Below are 21,651 nucleotides of genomic sequence, written 5' to 3' on the forward strand. Positions count from 1 at the left end.
TAGCACAAGAATTTATTATAAATTGTATACAATTTGTGCAGCAGCCTGTTAATAGTTTTTGTGGTTATGATATTTCTCATGGGGAGATTGCACTGTTTGCAGAAATAATTAGTCTGCTTTCTTTACCATCTAGCTGTGTATCTATTGCTGCAAACAGTACAATCAGGTTTATGTTTTTTGTCCTCATATTGTCCAATACTATGTCTTTCCACCAAGCGGTGACCTTTATCAGTACTTGGTCTCCATTTTCGTTTGGCTTTGCTGATATATTCCTCCAGCAAATTTTGAATAATTTGATCTCTGAATAGTCTTGGAGATACTGGGTTTTCACAGTTGCTCTTGCAGTCTCCACAATATATTATATATCCGTTAACAAGAACTAGCCTTGGTCAGTCAGTTTATGCAATAAGTTATATGACCCTAACTACACCATGTGCTTACCTAAAGAGGGGACAGATTCCAGGCCACAAATGTCTTCGTTATCACTCTCGTCCATTACAAGTAAGCTTTCATTATCATCTGGTTCAAACTCTTTGTCACTCTCTTCATCGTTACAAATAATACTGATTACTTCTTTAGTGGTATAAGCTTTTTCTTTCGGCATTGTAACAATGTCGCAAGTATCAACAGAATATGCAAGGAAGGTGTCTTCTAAAACAATGAACAATATGGTCAGTGATGTCAAGAAAACCCACTTGTAGAGAAAAATATATACGTAAAAACGGCTTGTTGTTCGCTCCTCTACGTAAAATATTTTCTCAACCAAATGAGCCGTTTTTACATACATAATGAACAGTATAATCTACACAGGCTAGAAAACAAAGAAATCACATGACCTCCGGTTTAAATACCTGCTAGGAATACATGTGGTTCTAGCCTCAAGTGGGTCTACAGGCCTGTGTGATTATGATAATTAGCCCTGAGGGTATGTTGTTTACATCTTGTCAACAAAGATCGCCTGATGCACTGAGCCTTCAAGTCAACTGTGGTCGCCAACTGCGCCGAAAGGGCTAATGCAGAAGTATTACAGGGAAATAATGTTGCTACTGGTTAAAATTGAACAAAGTGGCAATGTTTAAATGTTTGTAAACTGAGGTATAGGTCTAGTGAAAACAGTTTTAACCAAAATGTTATGAATTATGTTTCTTTTAATTAAGATTACTCTAAGTTGTAACTAAAATGTTAACATTTTCCTACATTAAAAATACATTTCTGATAGATTCTTACTTCCACTTACATAATAGCTTGTCTTGATTTGTACTGCCCTATATAAGTACAAATCTTTTCTCACCGCTAGTCATGATACTTATGTTTTCATGTGAGGTATCTGTGTAATAGCATGCAAATGAGCATAAAATAACCTTCCACTCACAGCAATGCAACATAACTCTTAATACAGCTTACTTCCTCTATATTGCTTAGCTCAACTTTACTTTGAGATTAAGCAAAATAAAAAAATGCTAGAAGTTGCAAGGAAGAACAGGAAGTGCAAGAAAAGGTAAGAATATATTTTCAGTGTAGGAAAATTTTAACTTCCAATACAGTATCTTATGTCTGCTCACATAACAGCTAGAACTGTACATCAACCTTATGGAAAAACTGGTGTAACATTACCTAGATAAGCTCCTACCATAAAGCATACAAAGGAAGTCAATGGGGTGTGTAACTAAAGAGTATGTAAAACACATTCATGTGAGAATGTACTACTTCTGACACAGGTATAAATGTTGTGTGGCAGAATCACCAGAGGAATCACCTAAATCAGATGATTATACATCCTACCATGATGTATAATAAGGGAAAGTTCAACCTCAACCAACACCAAGAGTATTATGACAGAAATACCTAATCCATGGTAGGAAAAGAGTCCATTGTCATTCACCTCAAACAAAGGAACTGAAAGGGAAGAAGATCTCCCATTCCAAGGACCTGCATCATCATGTGTGAAAGTCCAATACAACCAACACCAATACTACATACAAACTAAAATCTGGTGGGCAGCTATGTGGAAGTTCAACTTCAGTCCAGAACCAGATGACACTGGGAACAAATTGTTAAGTTTGCAGTAGAGAGAAGATACCTTGGACACTCACATGAAAGGACTTACATGGCTGGTTCAACTCCAACCAACACTCTCCAGGAACTGACATCCAGAGAATGGTAGGAAGGAAGGTACCCAGCTGGAGAAGTAAATTGTTTTGTGGCAGAAATTGTATGTAAGAGGAATACATCAGGTTCATGATAGGAGGGGTGTATATATACTATCTAAACCAGCAGAAAGCTTTCATAGTCCATCACTCCAGCAGCTAAGAGCTGGTAAGTGGTCAGGACTCCCCATACTCCACTGTAAGAACGTGAGGGGGGGATGCATTACAGAGTCCAGAGGAACTCAACACCAAATACAGTGCAAATGTTGACCATAAAACCTTATTTTCAAAAGGACACCATTCCAAGTAGTGGCAAGGATGAGCAGTAATCCACTTCTGTTTTATTTATGTTACTTAGTCCATGAGTGTATGGCCCAGGGTAAAAAATTTTTATCACAGAAAATATTGGAAGGAAATAAAAACCAACCAGCAGTTTTATGGAACACACTATCTCAATGGGGCACATTTTTGACCTGAGTGATCATACAGTATGGGCATAAGAAGAATATGTATACCTGACCAGGCAATAATCACCACTAAGCACTCCTTGTATATGTGAGAAATGCCCATGTAAAAACAAATAGCATAAACAATAGCCCCTACCCAGTCATAGAGATCACTCCAGCAGCTAAGAGCTGGTAAGTGGTCAGGACTCCCCATACTCCACTGGAAGAATGTGAGGGGGGGAGGATGCATTAAAGAGTCAGGAGAAACTCAACACCAAACACAGTGCAAAGGTTGACCATAAAACCTTATTTTCAAAAGGACACCATTCCTGAAACAACAAAACCAAGTAGTGGCAAGGATGAGCAGTAATCCACTTCTGTTTCATTTATGTTACTTAGTCCATGAGTGTATGGCCCAGGGTAAAAATTTTTTTATCACAGAAAATATTGGAAGGAAAAAAAAGCCAACCAGCAGTTTTATGGAACACACTATCTCAATAGGGTGTATTTTTGACTTGAGTGATCATACAGTATGGGCATAAGTAGAATATGTATACCTGACCAGGCAATAATCACCACTAAGCACACCTTGAATATGCAAGAAATGCCCATATAAAAACGAATAGCATAAACAATAGCCCCTATCCAGTCATAGAGATCAGATGGTGATAGGAGGTAGATGGTAACACGGAGCACGAAACAGCTAGATGATGCAGATAATATGAGATAAATGTATGAGGAATGATCCACATGCTGGCAAACTAACTTTTAAAGGACAAGGAAATTGGGTAGCCAGATACATGATAAAGTGATGGATTTAATGCAAGGAGTCTTGAGAGGGACCACAGTCATCACAAGAAAAGGATGAATAAGCCAGATAAATTTGCCAGCAAACCCAACTCATAAAGGTTAAAGGAGAAATATTACAGGATGGGAAAGGGTTCCAATGAATAAACAATCAGGAACCACAAAAGGAAGAAGTGCGAGCCACATAACAGCAAAGAGCTTGGACCGGACATAAAAGGAGGTCCAGACTGGAACAAAGACAAAGGTGTGAAATGGGAATGAATACTAAGGAGATGGACAAAGAGATAATATGAGGGGACAGGGGAGGATGGGAAGAAAATGAACAAGACTTTTGGAGAAAACTTTTAGAACCATAGGATCTGTGGTGAAAAACTTCCACATGTTAGAAAAATGCCAAAATATGGCCACCACAGGACCTGTACCTACCACATAGTAACAAGAACTGCCAGGAACTCTAATGAGTAAAGGAGACCCTAAAAGACACATTGCCTCAAAACTGGAGCCACATGCAGGTCCTGTAGGGGGGTTGTGGGTAAAAACAAAAGATCTCAAAACATTTCAAGAACAGGGGAGCCATGACTGGAGTGAAAATGCAAGAAGAAAACTGTAGCATGGTGTCAAGAACTTGGACAAGTCTCAGACAATAGGTGAATTGAGAAAAGGGAATAAAGCAGAGAGAATAGGGTGAGGCAGATATGTGAAAACTGAGGTTGGGAAAAGGTAATTGAAGCATTGGGATCTAACCCCACAGAGGTAGAAGATAATCCAATTGCTGCAAGCCCCCAAAAAAGGAAGTTCAGGCCATTGGTAAACCAACCATGGGCTTTCATATTACAAAGTGGTCAAGATATTGGATCAAAAGTGTCTCACTTAAAAGAGAAGAGGAGAAATCAAAGGAAATTGGAAAAAAAGATCAAAACAACAAATCTGATTGATCAACTTTAGAAAAGTAGAAGGAAGCCTGTGTGCATTCACTGGAGTGATACACAACTGAGTGGCATAGAATGGGGGAGGAAACAAGTGTTGAAATCATCATCCTTTTGTTCAGGTACCCTTGAACAAGGTATAACAAGATAATCTTAAGATTGATCAGAAGCCCACATGAATGTAGCTAATTACCAACAAACAAAGGCCATAAAATTTTCTACCAATAACTGAAGACCTGCAGCCATTGTGAATGAAGTAAGGTTAATTTCAGTATGCATAGTTGTAACATTAAACTATGAATTCATGATAACTATGAGTGGAAATATAAAACAAATGTGTAAGAAATTTAAAGTCACATAATACTAACATGTACCAACAAAAATTAAGAGAACTAAAATGCAGCAAACTAAATACTTAGGCTTAAAAAACAAAACATGACTGAAGTTCCATGAGCAAAGTTTGAGCAAAAAATGTGTAAACACCTGAAGTGCCAAGTGGAGCTGTGCTAGCAGTTGTGTCCCACTCCTGTTGATGGATGATGGTTGTTACATGCTATCACTCAGCTGCTCTCATGAGAAAACATGCAAAGGTATGTGAAAGTATCAACACTAGTTGTTAGCAAAAATCTGCACATACAGAGTGCAGTACATATTGAGAATAGCTATTGTGCAAGAGAAAGTTAAATGCTGTATCAGAATTATTTACTTACTAGCTAGAATACTGTCACAGCTTTCTTGATTATTTATAAATCTGCCATATTACAATTATAAGATAATGCCCCCTTAGAAAAATTGGGACAACCAGTGAGTAAAAACAAAATGACTACATAGTTTTCCATACATTGCATATTCACTTTTCTGTATTGCTATTTCTACATACATCAATATAAATAAACCTGAAAGTTAGGTTCTACAGTTAAATACTAAAAATGTTTTACTAAACATGACAGAAACAATATTTTCAATAAACTATAAATTACAAAATACATTTATGTATGATTTTATCTGCCTTCTTTATGGTCAGAATTTTAATGCAGATAAAATACGATATCAGGAATAGATCTGTCAGCAAGCAAATGTTTTAATGTTTTGGACTTATTTGTAGTTTAAAATTGAAATTTTAATAAGTGTTGTGATGTACTTTCCACAATTTTTTTTTTTGGATTCCAAGATATGGTATAATCTGGATCATGAATTTTCATGTTTCAAGACAGTTCATATACACTTTTTGAAGTTTCTGAAACTTTTTTTTTCTCCAGGGATTATAATCCTTTTGGATCCTTTCAACTGTCATAACCTTTAAAGTCCATATTACAAAGTCATAGTAGTTTCAGACTAGGATATGTAGCTGCCTTTGAACCTGTTAATAATAATTTGTTTTTTTTAATTTAGCTGTCCACCTGTTGTTGCTGTACACCAAAACTGAATAAAAGATATTGTGCTTCAAGTCGAGTTAACTTGTGGACATTTAATTTCTATTACTTCTTCAAGTGAGCTAGTTGTAGATAAATATTATGGATATTTAAAAATTTTTTTCTTAAGGACTTTTGGGAAATAAAGTAATGCTATTTCCCATGTTTTCAAAATATTCCTGTTTGGCTGTGAAGTTGTAATGATAGCCACATTCTGTAGCTTCTGAAAATAAGTTATTTGCAAATAAAAGTTTTTTCACTGTTGCACTGCATGATTTGGTTCATCACATCTTGCATGTTGTTCTGAAGTTAGAAGCAGCAGCTATTTACATTTGTTCTTTCCACTAAGAACTTTCAACTTGTTATCCTGTTATTTTCCCCAGGTGTGATATTTCACTATCATTAACTGCAGTGTTTTAATAACATCTTTCTTCGTGTTCAACATTTCTTCACACATATCTGGCTGTATGAAGGACAACAGTTAGAATGTATTTATTTATAACAATGGAATGGTTTTGAGTGCTAATCTTTGCAAAGCCCATTAGTGCCATAGACCTGCATCAGGACAGCATCAATTATACAATCTACCTTGAGATCGTCTAAGTTCTTTCATCCAATACATTTACAATTGAGACATGCATATGTTTCTGCTGAATCATTTAGCAATCTATCAGCTTTTGTACCAAATAACTAATAGTGTTCATTATTTTTACCAATAATAGTTTTGGTAGTTTTTTACAGCAATGTGCTATACTACACTTCCAGTGATCACCAAGAACATGTAATGCATCATTCAGTGGTTGTCCTCTTAGTTATTTCAATGTACCTTCTTTTATTTTTTATTCCATGTGACTGTTGCTCTATGCTATGTAAAACACAAGCAAAAATTACATGTAATATGATATATCATCTCTTATGTGATATGGTACAAAACAAAAGTAAAAATATTAGCACTTTTATTTTATGCACACATTGTTATAACAGTTTTATATCTTTTACTTCAGGTTTACTCAACAAATTATGAGTTGACAAATACATCACATACCTGTGACTCAAGTGTTACTTGTGAAGAAACATCCGACTGCTCAACTGTCTCTGAATCACTTGCTAAAACATCTGTGCTCCATGTGTCACTAACCATTGACTTTGTTTCATCACCTGAAAATTTTGAAGATACATCAAAACCATTCATTGTCACTGTAATGATAATAACATCTACAATAAAAGCTGAATAAATAAAACCTACAAACATCCTCTCAGTATAAAAAACCTTAATTGTAACATATTGACTTAGTATGAGTACACATTCACTCACTTTAAATATACCAAAAGTTCACAAAATTAATTTCTCTCACCCTCTTTAATTTGTCTTTAATTAATTACATTATCCAATGTGGTTTCAATACTTTTAAAATAATGATCTAATTAAACTTTCATCCACACTATTTGTTTCAAGAATGATTAATAATTATACAGAAACAAAATCTAAAAATTACAGAATAACGTATAACTATTCTGATATGCGTTTAATTAATAACTTTGTTACACGAGTGAATTTGGGTCACAGGAAAACTTGATACTTAACATACAATAACTAAAAAACGTTTTTTTTTAGGAATCTGGTTTTATCTAGTCACATGGTTATACACAGAGTGAAAAAAGTACAACTTATGCTATTTATGGTTAAACATTAATAATTAAAAGTTCCACTACAAACACTCACAAAGAGAATGGTGTGTGTATATGTATTATATAGTAGCACATTAATTATTGGGCACACAGACTAAAATATCATTAAAAATGACAGTATTAAACTTAAGGAACAAGGCAATATAAACTTTGTAATTAAAACTGCAAAAACAACATATTTCATTATACATAATCATTACCAAGATCTTTATTTTGTTATCTATGCAAACAGTTTGCCATTCTTGTAAATTAAAATTATGTGGATGTGTAATATTAATCTAGTTTTATCTTTAATTCTCTCAAGTAGTTAAGAACTAAGTGAACAAAGCTTTAATTCATGAAATCCTTTTCACAGTGAATTGTATGCATTAAAGTCCTTTGTACATATGTGACCAACAAATACTATAATGCAGACATGCTGAACAAAACAAAATCACTTCCAGTGAAAGGAGAAAATTTGTATCTTCCTGGGCATTATTAAAATGTGAATGCAAATACCTATTACCCAATGTGCTTTTATAACTATTATTAGGTATTCTCACTGTTTTATTAGCTTTGAATTTATAGCTAAAAGAAAAAACTGTTCATGTTAAGTTAATTTCTGTTCACAAAATTTTTACAGCATATATTCTGGAGCACATAAGTGTATATACATTGTAAATTCATAATAAACATAATGTCCCTTCTTCATTTATGACATCCCAAAATTCTACAATTATTTTACACAAGTTTAGTACCTGCATCAAAATATCTAATTAAATCAATTTTACTGATTACTAAACATTTTGTTGAAATTTCTAAGATGTTTAAGTTTTGAAATAAGCACTGTTAGATGCCAATATCATTCTCTTAAAACCAATAAGACCCTAAAATGCATTCTTTCAACACTACAACAACCTAAAGATGAGAGCATTCTTCCAACAATACAACAACCTAAAGATGAGGGAGCATTCTTCCAACAATACAACAACCTAAAGATGAGGAAGCATTCTTCCAACAATACAACAACCTAAAGATGAGGGAGCATTCTTCCAACAATACAACAAACTAAAGATGAGGGAGCATTCTTCCAACAATACAACAACCTAAAGATGAGAGAGCATTCTTCCAACAATACAACAACCTAAAGATGAGGGAGCATTCTTCCAACAATATAACAACCTAAAGATGAGGGAGTATTCTTCCAACAATATAACAACCTAAAGAAGAAATTCAAAGATGATTAAAACTGAAGAATAAATATGTGAAAAAAAAAAAAGTGAGGCTAATAAATAAAATAATGTTTGCTTGAAATATCACTTCATAAAAGCCTTTTAATTAGTTTCTTTTTGCTCACTTGCTCATATAATTTTAATATATTAAAGGAATTGTTTATTCTTGATCTTTCACAGTCTAATGTTAATTGGGCACAATGTTTCACTACCAAATAGCTACTATGCTAAGTGAATAAACAGTTTAGCTCACCTCCCAGAACAAACAAAACATTAAAAGTATCTACAACATACTTATAAAAAAAACTATGAAGCACCCTGTACAAACTAAGTGTAAAACTAAAAAAAAAAAAAAAAAGAGAAAAGAAAAGAAAGGAAAGCATTTCCATTAGACTCACCTTCAATCATTGGCATAATCTCAAATTTACAGAACTTATCCTCAATATCTTCTTGATTTTGCTTGCGGGTAGTAATAGGTAGGTTGAGCGGTTGCTGTCTTGGTTCTTCCTCAACTTGAGAAGAAGGAGTATCGCGTCCACTAACATTTGGTGTATCCCTTCCACTATGAATTTAATTAATATTTAGTGACTAGATAAACAAAGTACCATTTAACAAAATCAAATTCTTTCTCTAATATATTTTGAGGTAGACTTATACTAGAATTATTAGTTACCCAAGAAGTTGTTAAAAGCAGTGTGATACACGATATTAAAAGTAATGAACTCCAAGATTCGATGAAAAGTTCCATATCCAAAACTTTAATTCAAACTTTCTAATAATGAAAGGTTCCTAACGTTAAATTAAGGTTTGATGTTATTTAAAACAGAAAAGAAAACATACGTTAAGACAAAAGGATGAACTATATATATAGTATATATATAGTTAATAATAAAATTAATTGTAGTACAAAATTAAAATGTTCACAAAAAAGAAATTGGTATTACCAACAAAGTTTCATTTAAGCAGAACTACTGCACTGTCTTTGTAACATAATTCTTTAAAATTCTCGATACAAAATCATGTAATAAACTATAAAATGTTTCTTACTTTTAATCAAGTAAAACAATTATTAGCATTATATACTGAAGCAACAAATCAGTCTATCAACTGAATTTTAATAACAGCAAAATGAAGCATCTTCAGTAGCTGTAGAGTTTGGCTTTACAATGGACTACTTCTGCCTGTTTCTACAATGTGACAATGTTTGGGCTTTTATAATGAGGCTTCCTTCAGAATAAGGTCAAAGATATTAGTTGCATTTTTTTAAAATGCAGTTCAGTATGTCATAAGGTAAAAGACTAAAAAGCACAGATATTATTGATTCATTTATATTGTCAGTGATTATTTTATGATCGTTTATTGTTTTGTTTATAATAAGAGAGTTAAAAGCAGACAATTGTAGGAAGCTGCATTTATAATTCACCGATGACGAGACTATCAAAAATTGCGTGCAATACACTGACATTGGAAAATACAGATTTCTAGAACATGGGTAGATGATTAAAATGATAAAGATATAAATATATAATGTTTAATATGTTAGACTAACAGAAGAAAAGGAAATAATAAAAAGGAAAGTGTGGTTCTAAAGTAGTTGAATCAACATGAGTGTTTTTGGACAAAAGGAACAAAAGAAATTTTTAAGAAAAAAGACCAAACAATTACTGAAAGTATAATATACGAGTGCAGTAACCCAAGCTATAATTGTAAGTGAACCATACACAGAATACTAGTGTGATTGCATCAAAGAAGATAGTTCAGTTTAACTGAAATCCTAAAGCAACTGAGTGGGCCTAAGTGGACATCTGACAAGAAGAGAACATATATAAATATATATAGTATTTATAATATGCCTATAATCCACACATTATTTTGAAAACAAATGAAGTGTGTGCTGTTGATTTATTACTGAATTTAATCACTGACAAATCACAGACACCTAGTATGGAAGACTCCTAAGCCCAACAATGACAGTATATATCTATATTATTAAGAATAAGTATTTTGATTGACTCCTGAGAACCATACCATAACCTAATGTTGAGAGAGTTTCTTCAGTTATGATATTTGACTTTGACCAAAATAAAGCTTCAGTATAATTTATTTTGCTGCAGAGACAGATATTAGCAGTCCATTACATTCAAACTCTGCAATGTCCACTCTTTATGAAATACACTTGAAATGAAATCTTTAACACTGATTGTTTTTTTGGGGGTTAAAAAAGACAAACAATATCTGCAGATTTTTAAGCCTCACTGATTAAATTAATTTCTAAATAACAATAGAAGTTTAAACTTTAGGTTTCAGTTTCATGTTAATGGTTATGTTTGGCAGCCAGTATAACCCATGTTATTGAAACATTTACCTCTTGAAATGAGTTAATAACATCTGTTTATAGAAAATTAACAACATTTACAGGATATATTAAGTTTTATTGGAAAAACACTGACCCTGTACTTTTATTATGAAGATTTTCTAAAATTTTATTCAATGAGAACAAGCTGTATCATAGAAGGAGGTTTTCACTTACTTTGTAGCAATTGAGATACTTTCGTTTCAACAAAAATGAAATACTTCAGAACAAAGTTTGAAATTAGGAAAAAAAGAAAAATCACCTGACATTTGCTGAAACCATGTCTGATAAATTGTCATTTTCATTCTCATTTTCTAGATCAAGTGACGATGACACTGAATGATTGGATGCTGCTTCAGAAATAGCTTCTAGATTATCACTTGTTCCTGAAATTATTATTTTTAAAAACCTCATAATAAATGATATTTCAAAAAAATAATGAATCTAAATTAGGATTTACTGTGCACAACTTTTTTTATTACAATTTTGAATACACTCAATTTATTAATTGTAAACAAATATACCTATTGATTCCTGATCCTGAGAGAGAGAGAACCTGGTTCTTTTCTCTGGACCACTAGCTACACTATAAGCTTCTTCTCCAGTCAAGCTGTCCAGATTCATTCTCACACGATTCTGTTTCTTTTGCTGCTCTAATCGTAAAACCTAGGCAAAATGTGAGAGAATTATTGTCAAAGAAAAATGTTAACACTGTATAATAATTTATTACCACATAGAAAATACATTTAACTAAATGTCAATTCTGAACAACTCCTTAACATAAGCATGCCAAAATTTCTGATCTAAATTGAAATAAAATTCAAATGTAATAAAAAAAAAATGTAAAAAGTAAGCTAAATCCAAAGAATGCTTGCTATTTCTATTCCAGGGACTATAGGGGCATGCTATAATAATGGATTTTTTTTAAATAGCCTTTATCTATAAATCAATAAGATGCAAATTTTTTTGCATTGTGTTGAATTTTCTAATTCTTCCTTGCTTCTGGTTATCAAAATATTTGTCATAAAATGACTAAATTAATTATTGTACGGTTTGTAAACCAAGTCAAAGTTTAAAGTTAAGCTGACACATGATCATGTTTCAAGTCAATATAAACATGCCAGGGTATAAAAAATGTAAGTGGTCACACTGCATGAATCGGTAGTTCAAGAGAACCCTTGCTACTAACGATACTTCTGATCACAAAAATTTTATTTGCAAATTTAATCCAAAACATATTTTTAGTATAAAATATGAGTGAATTTTGCATGTTGTTTAACAGTTTCATATTTGGTCAAAGCTACTCAAGGGCTATCTGCACAAGTCATCCCTCTTCTCAGAGCAACAGACTATAGGGACCATAGCGAGTCAATGCCACCATTATGAGTCATGCACTCCAATCATCAAGTCATGCTGGGCCTTTACTGATTGTTTTTGATCTAGTACCATACATACTAACATATGTATATATTTGAAGAACAAAACTTGTGATTACACACTGCTTATTTTTAAATGAGCGATTAAATGTATTCTGTTAATAGATCACATTTGTATAGAACTTTACTACCAGATTGGTTAAATTTAACCTACAATGTACAAGATTATTAATAGCACACGCGTAAACATTAAATGCACTTATATTCAAGAAGAACGGAAGATGGGTAGCAAAATTTGAATTGTGAAGTGTGCAATGAATACTTTACATTTATAATCACCTAAATAAACTTATCATTTAGCAAATTATAATTTGCACTATTCAAAAAATTTAATAAAAGAAAAATCAAGGAACATACAAGAGTCTCATCATTCTTACAATTTTCAGAAAGACTTGTTAAAAAGATGATTAGGACTTTAGAATGTACAAAGAACTTGCAGAATAAAAACAAGTAACAAAAGAACACATTTACATTGACAAATGATCACATACACACATTCAAAGATTTCCTGTTTGATTTCACTGGAATACGTATACATTTGAAATAGTAAAACCTTAATTTTAAGTACAGAGTTCATTCCCTTCTTTTTGATGTTGAATGGATCTTGATTTTTTCTATACTGTTTTTCTTCTGCACAAATTCTGATTTGTTACAAAGTGAATTAATGGTTTTCATCACAATAACTGATACTGATGAATCACACTTGTTTAACCTATTATCATATCTATTTCCTTTTTTGGCAAGAAACAAAACTATTTACCTTTTCTTCACTTAGCATCCCTGGACAATCCCACTCTAGTGTACTGAAGGAAATGACCAGAACATCATCTGGTTGGGGAAGTTCCAAAGTATTTAAGTCATTTTCAACAACAGATGATGTACTATCATCAACTACAACATCCTGTGATGTGGTTGAAAGAGGTCCAACCTTTGAGTTCTTTTTAGGTACAGCAACTATAGCATAATTATAAAGATTTATTATAAAAAAATAAACCTTTGACTGAATATTATAATCTCTAATAATGAATGATAGAAAATACTTTGTGAAGTCCTCAATTTCAACACTTAATGAAGAAAATTTCAAGCCAAGAACGTACAGGTTAAAGGATGCGCAGATAAAATAATTCCACCCATTTTTCAAATTTTATATTTTTAATTATTTTTCTGTACTTTACAAAATTTTAAATATATTTGTTCATTTACTTCTGAATATAGAGTATAGATATGATAGAAAAATGTGTATTTTTATTTAAAAAATTACTCTTTGGAAAATAGAACTTAATGAGCCTTTAAAAGGTAAAAGTTTTTATTTTTTATCTTAATGTGTCCATATTAATTTCTTTTGGCATTTCATTTCCTACAAAAATTATTGCTAAACTATTTAATCCTCCCCTCTTGTCCAATTGTAAGATGTAAAATTTGTTTTTCTTTTATCAACTTTAGTCTTAAAAAGGATTTTTCATCACTTGCTAAACTAATGGGAAAAGTAATAATTTTGAGAGCAACAAATGCATTTACAACAGCTTCTTCAATTTTATTTTCATATATATACACACACACACACACATACAAAATATGATCTTATCTGGAGTTGAATTTTCAAGCATTTGATGCAATATTAACTTCTACACACAAACTTTCACCATAAATATCTCCTTTCTCTTTGGTTGTTAGTATTTTTCCTACATTTTTACAACTTTTCAAACCTAAGATTTTGTGTTGAGTTCTTTGAGCCCTTCCAACCTGTCTTGAGCCAGCATAATATACAAGAATACAAAAAATAAGCCACAGCGATTGATGCTTGCAATACAAAATATGGAAAAATTAAAAACTTTAATTGACTAGCAATAAATATATTTAATGATAGTATATTACAACAAACAACAAACAATAAAATATATAAAACACTTAAAACTATAGTGGAGAAATGATTTTTAAAGACTTCAAAGTTAATAAAGGTAAAAAGTTGAGAAATTTAAGTACAAAACATCTTATGTGATTGTTAGCCTTTCAGTTTTCTCACATTATTAAAAGTATTATCTGTTAAAAAATTTACACATACCTGCATACCAGCTAGCTGCTCAAAGCTGTTCCTAATTTTGAAATGATAAACTAGAGTGAAAACAGCTACTCAGTAGCACTCACTGTCAAACCTTAGGCTTTTCTTTTATAAGTGAATAATGGGATTCAACTTTTATTGTTATAGTTTGGCCACAACATCAACATGGGGCTTCTTTCTTTGTAACAGTGGGCTTGAAGCCACTAATTCTCGGATTCATAATCGATATACACTTACCCCTAAGTCATGTTCCAATAAAATAAAGATATTTTATACTTTTTATACTATAATTTCTGAGATGCCAACCATTACAATTTCAGCATAATCGTTATGATTTTGGTGTATACATTACGACTATACGCTCATACAGACAAATATTACGACTTGTTGCAACTCCCAAATTATTATATATTATATAGGCCTATACAATATAGTGATAAATTATTCCCCCAGGGCTTGAAAGGGGTGAAAAGAAAATTTCTAGTGAGATACAAATAAATTTTGATAATAAATAAAAGACACAGTCCAAATGGCTACGTGTGATAATCATGTTTGCGCTTGAAATAATAAAAAATATTTGTATCTCCGACGTCTACCAATAGTTTGAGTGTGGTGCTTCTCCATACTGGGTAAGTGGGGGAATCCATAGCTATGTCATCAGTGCTTGTCAGCCAATCAGCGCTTGCACAGATGGGTATTTCTCATTTTCTAAGCAGCATATAAACACCAATGCGATTGTTCACAAGATGAAAAAAGAGAGTCCTCGTTCACCAGATTGTCTTGTTTCTGGCAAATCTTAAAGGACTAAAACTGTGAAAGGGCTCTGTCTACAATCATTATGCTCAGTCATTTGAAATAGTTGGCATCTCTGTAATTTCTGTCAGTACTACAGTTTTCTTATTCCTTGACTAACATTATGCTCCAAAAATATGTATTGAGTACAATTTCCTGATAACCTGCATTACTTAATACTATAACCTACTTTTCTTTCACTATAAAATATATTTTTAACATTAAAGTTTCAAAGTACTATTTTTCTTATAGTCACCCTATGTGCCTTACCTTTTCCCAATAAATTTCGTTTGGAAGTGGGGGGAGTACTTGTTGAACTTGAATGCACCTTTGATTGACTTAGAGAAGAATTACTTGAAGGCATCATCTGTGGGAGGCTAGAAAGTAGTGTTCCTAATGTCTTTTTTAAGAATTCCTCTTCAGTTTCACTTTCAATACACCTTAGAAAAGCTATCTAATGTTGGTGATAAAAAGAAATACTATCACAAGACTACACACAACAGCAGAACATTGCAAGGTTTAGTTGTACAATATAATAAATAACTTTTATAAACAAGAAATATTATAATAATGATTTAACTCTCATAATTATTACTAACTAGTTTTTATAAAGTGAAGTGCAATATATGGGTGGGATCTGTACGTGATGCCACCGAAAGTAATTTGTTTTTTCCTATTACAACATGAAGTATGAATAATAAATGAAACAAATGTGGTGAAATTACTCATTTTCTATGTAAGTAAAATGCATACAGGGCAACAGTAATGTTAGTTGGTATTTTTGTTTAATCCTGTATCATCTCCACCCATATATTTATACATGCAGGACATCATCTCCACCTGTTTATTTACACCAATTACAGTAACACAAAAAAAAAAACCCTACAGATGATAAAATGTTTATGATATTATGAAGGACCCTTTAATTAATGAAGTCAGAGCCCAAAATGCAATTTTGGTACATATATAGGTCAGAAGATGTGTTTAACAACTACAGAGCTAGTAATTGGGTTAGTATTTTTAAGACTGATACATTTCCTTTACTCATCATTCAATATTTTCATTAAATTTACATATTTTGAACTAAAATTAATTTAAAACGTACTCACTTCTAAAATATTGAAAACATCTCATGTTGAGTAGACATATCAAAATTACCATTTTTTTTTTTTATTATACACATCACTTACCTATGACTCTCTATTCAACCATAACTTATTGTACAAGTGTCACTGGATCTTCCTAAGCACTACTTTCTGTTAAATTACAGTTCTGATAAAATCTTTGTTGTGAGGAAGTGTAAGGGAAGTATTTTAGAGATATGTACATCTTTGAAATTCATTTCTATTTTAAAATTCAAAACAAGTAATCCTACCTCTTAAACATTGAATGTTAGAATAACCACATTTAAAAGGAGTTTGAAACCATTAAATGTGAAAAAGACACAAAATTACAATACTACAAGTTACAGGGCAGTAAGGCAGTATTCTAGACCATAATAAATGTGTGTCCAAATAGAGCTCAAGTGGAATAAACAATCAGAAAAAGTAATTTATAGAGCTGCATTTGAGAGAGAATGAACGGAGAAAACCAGCCTTGTAAAAAGATTGGACCCTAAAGAACATTTGGAAGAAAAGCATTATTTTCAATGTGGAACCTCTTTGCTGATTATTCCCTTTAATTCAGGAAAGAGATGTCATTTTTGAGAATGGTAATGGTGTATTATACACACAGAGCCAACAATAACCAGACACAGGTGGTAGCATAAAAAGGTAGAAAGAATACAATATACTACTCCTGAAAGGGAAGATTCTCAGTTGAGTAGCCTAGTCATGTATCATGAGTGAGCTTACTCCAGGAATTGTAGCCCCTTTTCATCCATACTGAAAAAGGCCAGTGAGGCACACAACTGGCCAAAGCTGTAGACAATCAAGAAGACCTAAAGAAAGGTTCAATTAGTCCCAAAGATAGGCTAAAAATGTCATGAAAGTGCAATGGGAACATCAAAAAATAAATGAGAAAAAACAGATGACCATTATCCTGGTTGAAGCTGAGATATCTAGTGGTAACAGTAGTTTCTAATGCTGTGAATATGAAAAGTTGGAAAAGCACCTACCTAGGAATAAGGAGTCACCAGGTTTTACCCTTTGTCCACTTTCAAAGGACAGAATTCTTAAATGAAGCTTCAGTATAAAATATGAAATTTTAAGTGGGTTAAATACAGAGGTGAAATGTGAGAGCCCTAACTGAATGAATCCAGTTCACATGAGGAAAGAAAATGATATTATACATTTTTTCAAATATATAACCTACTAACTTCACCTCTACAGTTGTGAAGAGGGGTGTTCACAAATGTAGAAGTCAGTTATGAGGGGGGTAAGCAGAGCTTACATGAGATACCCTGACGGTTGTACAATACGTTATGAGGAAGGTGGGAGAGTGGAAAAATATGGTCAGTTAAGCATTCTCTGTAAAGCATTAACAACATTCAGAAATACTGAATCACATTTTGTTGACAGTATGAATGCAACTTAAATAGGCTTTCAGTACTTCATAAATTAGACTATCTGATCTACAATAGTGAGAAGAGCACACTGCCCAAGTTTCAGTTTCATTTAACATCTTCAAACTTTCAGTGTTGATCAATAAAAAAAAACGAAATATTGAGCTAAATAAGGATTTTACTTGAAATTTGAATGTTACATGTACTGAAAAGCTCAAAATACACAAGAGGAAATAATTATCTACTTTAATGTTCCAAATCCATTATTATATATAATCAGATTCAAAATTAATGAGTTGCACTGTTCTGATATAATGACATTTACAACTTAAGTTCTGAAGTGTAAACTTAGTTATAACAATTTTGTTCACCTTCAAAAATTTACTAACTTACAATTAATCTATATCCTTCCTCGAAAACTTCTTAAAGTACTGCACTTTCAGGTATATATTATCTTTAAGTTTCACATATGTGTATGAATGAAAATATATTTTAGAATTACTTGCACCCATGCCTTATACAGTCAGTATTACTGCACAAGTAATTAAGAAATGTTTAGTCACTACTTTAATATATTATTATAACAAAATCATTTAACTCCTCACACATGGTTAAATAAAGTGAGCTTACTTACCAAACTAGCTAGTTCTTGTTCAGTAATCAACACAGCTGAACGAGTGAGATCGTGTAATTGAGAAACCAGATCGCTTGGAGAATCATCTGAACTACCCTCAAGGATGAGATCCAGAAGTGTTGACATACAGTCCTACAGAAACATACATAGACCAAAAGAACAAAGCTAAATCAAGACACAGATCTACTCTTGACAAACAGGACTATAAACCAAAACACGTTATTGTAATATAAAAGAATCACTATTAACTATGAAAAAAATCAATACTTCATTCTTTTTCTTTTAGATTAAAATCCGAAATTAGTCATTTCGTATTCTGATAAAAAAACAATATCAAAGCACTGAGTATTTTTAAACCATGAAAAAAACATTTAACTTTGCTTAGTTTTATGATGAAAATGTCATAAAACATGGAAGAACACATTTAAGACACTGACTGTAAAACTAATAAAGATAAGTTGTACTACTTCAAATGATTGAACGACAATTACGGCATTAATTTCTCTCTCTCATCATATATACATTTTGCAGTTTTTTTCACATTATAAACAAATAATGTCAAGTTAACTATGCCTTTTATCAATACTGGAAGTCTGTATCCAAATGATGGATGTTATTAAGAGCTTAATATTGTACATGGGTCTCATTGTTCTTTGTTTTTAAGTTTCTAAGATGGCCTATTGCTTCACAATATCATAAAATGGGTTGTAAATGTAGTTTTAACAGGTGTTGGTCAGTTGCAAAATGTTGTCTCACACACACACAAATTTAGCACATAAACATGTTTTACATATGTTAATGATCATATGATCTAATCTTGTTTTAACACTGCAGGTACAGGGAAATGCTTGTTTTGTAATTTCCTGCAAAGCAACACTAGGGCTATCTGCACTAGCCATCCCTAATTTAGCAGTGCAAAACTAGAGAGAAGGCAGCTTGTCATCACCCCCACTGCCAACTCTTAGGCTACTCTTTTACCAATGAATAGTGGGATTGTCAGTTACATTATAATGCTCTCACAGCTGAAAAGGTGAGCTTGTTTTGTGTGATGGGGAATCGAACCCGTGACCCTCAGATTACGAGTCGAGTGCCTTAACCACCTGGCCATTCCAGGCCAGGGTACAGGGAAAATGGCACAACCAAATATGAAAAGTCTATGGAGAAAACAGAAGAAAACAGTCTTGGTATAAGTTGTATCAGCTATGGAAGGACATCTGTGGAGTTCCTATATTTATCCTATAAAGCATCAAACTATGATTACTCAGAACATGAAACACCTACAACAAATATGATATATAGAATTATGAAAAAATAATGCAATGGTAAATTAAATGCAATTTATGACCTTAAATTTCATATACAAGATTTTAACATTAGATTTTTTTAGGTTATGCAGTTCTTATCAAGATACTGCAGTATACAGAACAGTTCAGAATGATTTAAATATAATTTGAAAAGCAAAACAAATATATTTTCAAAAGTTCAAATGCAATAATTTCACGTACAATTCAGATATGAGCACTAATTCCAATGACTATACCTAGTGAAAAATGTTTGGCAGAAATTAAACCTAAATTTCTGACCTTACCAAGATGAAGAATTGAGACTGGGCACACTTTAAAACAAAGCCAAGAGCAGATACTTTGATTGTTAATACAAGATAAGTGGACAAGTGGGTATAGGTGACGAATATATAGAATTCTGGCAATACTACACTCCAAATGGAGAGTTCTATCTCAGAAAGAGATCTAATGTAAACTGAGAAAACTGACCACAATATAAACATTACAAACATAATGAGGAATGGGTTCAAAGGGAGATTTATTTGCTGCTGATATAAAATTTGGTAACTGCAGAGTTCCCACAAAAGATTCCAAACCAGGAAAGTAAACAGCCTTCAGGTAGTTCTAGCCTTCTACATGATCGGTGTCACCTGTGAACACACTGGTACAAGACTGAAGAATTATTAAAAGTACCTACTGTAGAAAAGTTCACTAACATCACATAAGAAACACTTGTGACAATGTAAGACTACCACAGGAATATGGTTGCAAAGTTTAACCAATTTAATAGAGTGTAAAACACAATACACGTAATAAAAATATGCATGTGTGAATTTTTGTTTTTAAATTTTGGTTAATTGAAACTACCTACATTTTTAAGGCACAGAAAAAGGAAAGAATAGTATTTTTTTCAAAACACTGCATGTATATAATCACTAATTTCAGATATTAATTTTTCCTTTATTACTTGATATTTCAACTGATGCATTTTTAGGAGATGGTATACTCTACAGACTCACTACCTGAAACTAAATAGAAACAAATGTAGATAAGTTATAGGATACATTTATTCTTCAAAAGACCAAATTATATCAATAATATAAAACATTTAACTTTCTTTGAATTCTTTTTATTATGACTATGTTAATAAGTAATAAGTAATCAAATACACATATTACAATCACCAATTTTTAAGCAAATAAAATGGCACATACATTTTTGAAAGATGACTTTGATGAAGTGTATTATGACAAGTTAACCACAATTTATTAAGAAGCATCTTTTACATTCACATAAGATAAACCAACCTTTGCAATAGTTAATTTTAGGTAGTTATTGTTTTTGAAAATAAAGTTCATAATTCCATATTTCAATCTGAAAAAGGTGTCATATATATATAAGATATTTAATGGCAGATATGTAGTTTTCTCAGTTCATGGTAACTTGTGTTTTTTAACAATGTTCTGCAATGGCATTGGATGAAATTAGGTTTATAACATATTTAGCATTTGCTCTGCTGTTTTTGTTATGCAGTAGCTGAACTGCTTTAGTAATAATTATATGAGCATTCACCACAAGTAACTTCAATTTTTGAGCACTGTTTCTTACTTGTATGTAGAATATGTCATTATAAATTTGAGATATATATCAGGTTAGAAAGCATAATAGCTTAGAAAGTATAGGTACTTTTTACTGTTGATCTCTGTTTCTGCTGCAGGTGGTTGTGAACAAAGGAAAGATAGGAAGAATAACTGATATATGAAGCTTATCCCTTGGTCAACATGCTTCTACTGTAATTAATACTTGAAGCTGTCAGCATTTTGTCGAACTCCACAATTACAGAATTAAAGAAAATAAAAAACAGCTATATGTTTAAAAAATATTTCATTTATTACTACCATGTTTTAGCCACTAAATGCATTGTAAGATACAAATTACAAAGTAAGAATTTGA

At 32.1% G+C, this 21,651-nt stretch overlaps 1 protein-coding gene across 11 annotated transcripts in view; it reads right to left on the bottom strand.

The window, feature by feature from the left end:
* Window positions 1-21,651, bottom strand: part of Gapvd1 (GTPase activating protein and VPS9 domains 1) — an 85,560-nt gene that overhangs the window by 40,428 nt on the left and 23,481 nt on the right. For all 11 annotated transcript variants that reach the window (XM_076497638.1, XM_076497639.1, XM_076497633.1 and 8 more), the window contains 7 exons: window positions 18,416-18,547; window positions 15,549-15,732; window positions 13,188-13,381; window positions 11,516-11,657; window positions 11,254-11,377; window positions 9,037-9,200; window positions 6,784-6,896 (listed from right to left, as the gene is read on the bottom strand). In XM_076497638.1, coding sequence (XP_076353753.1) covers window positions 6,784-6,896; window positions 9,037-9,200; window positions 11,254-11,377; window positions 11,516-11,657; window positions 13,188-13,381; window positions 15,549-15,732; window positions 18,416-18,547 — 1,053 coding nt within the window. The remainder of the gene's footprint in view (window positions 1-6,783; window positions 6,897-9,036; window positions 9,201-11,253; window positions 11,378-11,515; window positions 11,658-13,187; window positions 13,382-15,548; window positions 15,733-18,415; window positions 18,548-21,651) is intronic.

This window comes from Tachypleus tridentatus, chromosome 4 (assembly GCF_004210375.1).
Source record: "Tachypleus tridentatus isolate NWPU-2018 chromosome 4, ASM421037v1, whole genome shotgun sequence".
NCBI classification, from domain to species: Eukaryota; Metazoa; Arthropoda; class Merostomata; order Xiphosura; family Limulidae; genus Tachypleus; species Tachypleus tridentatus.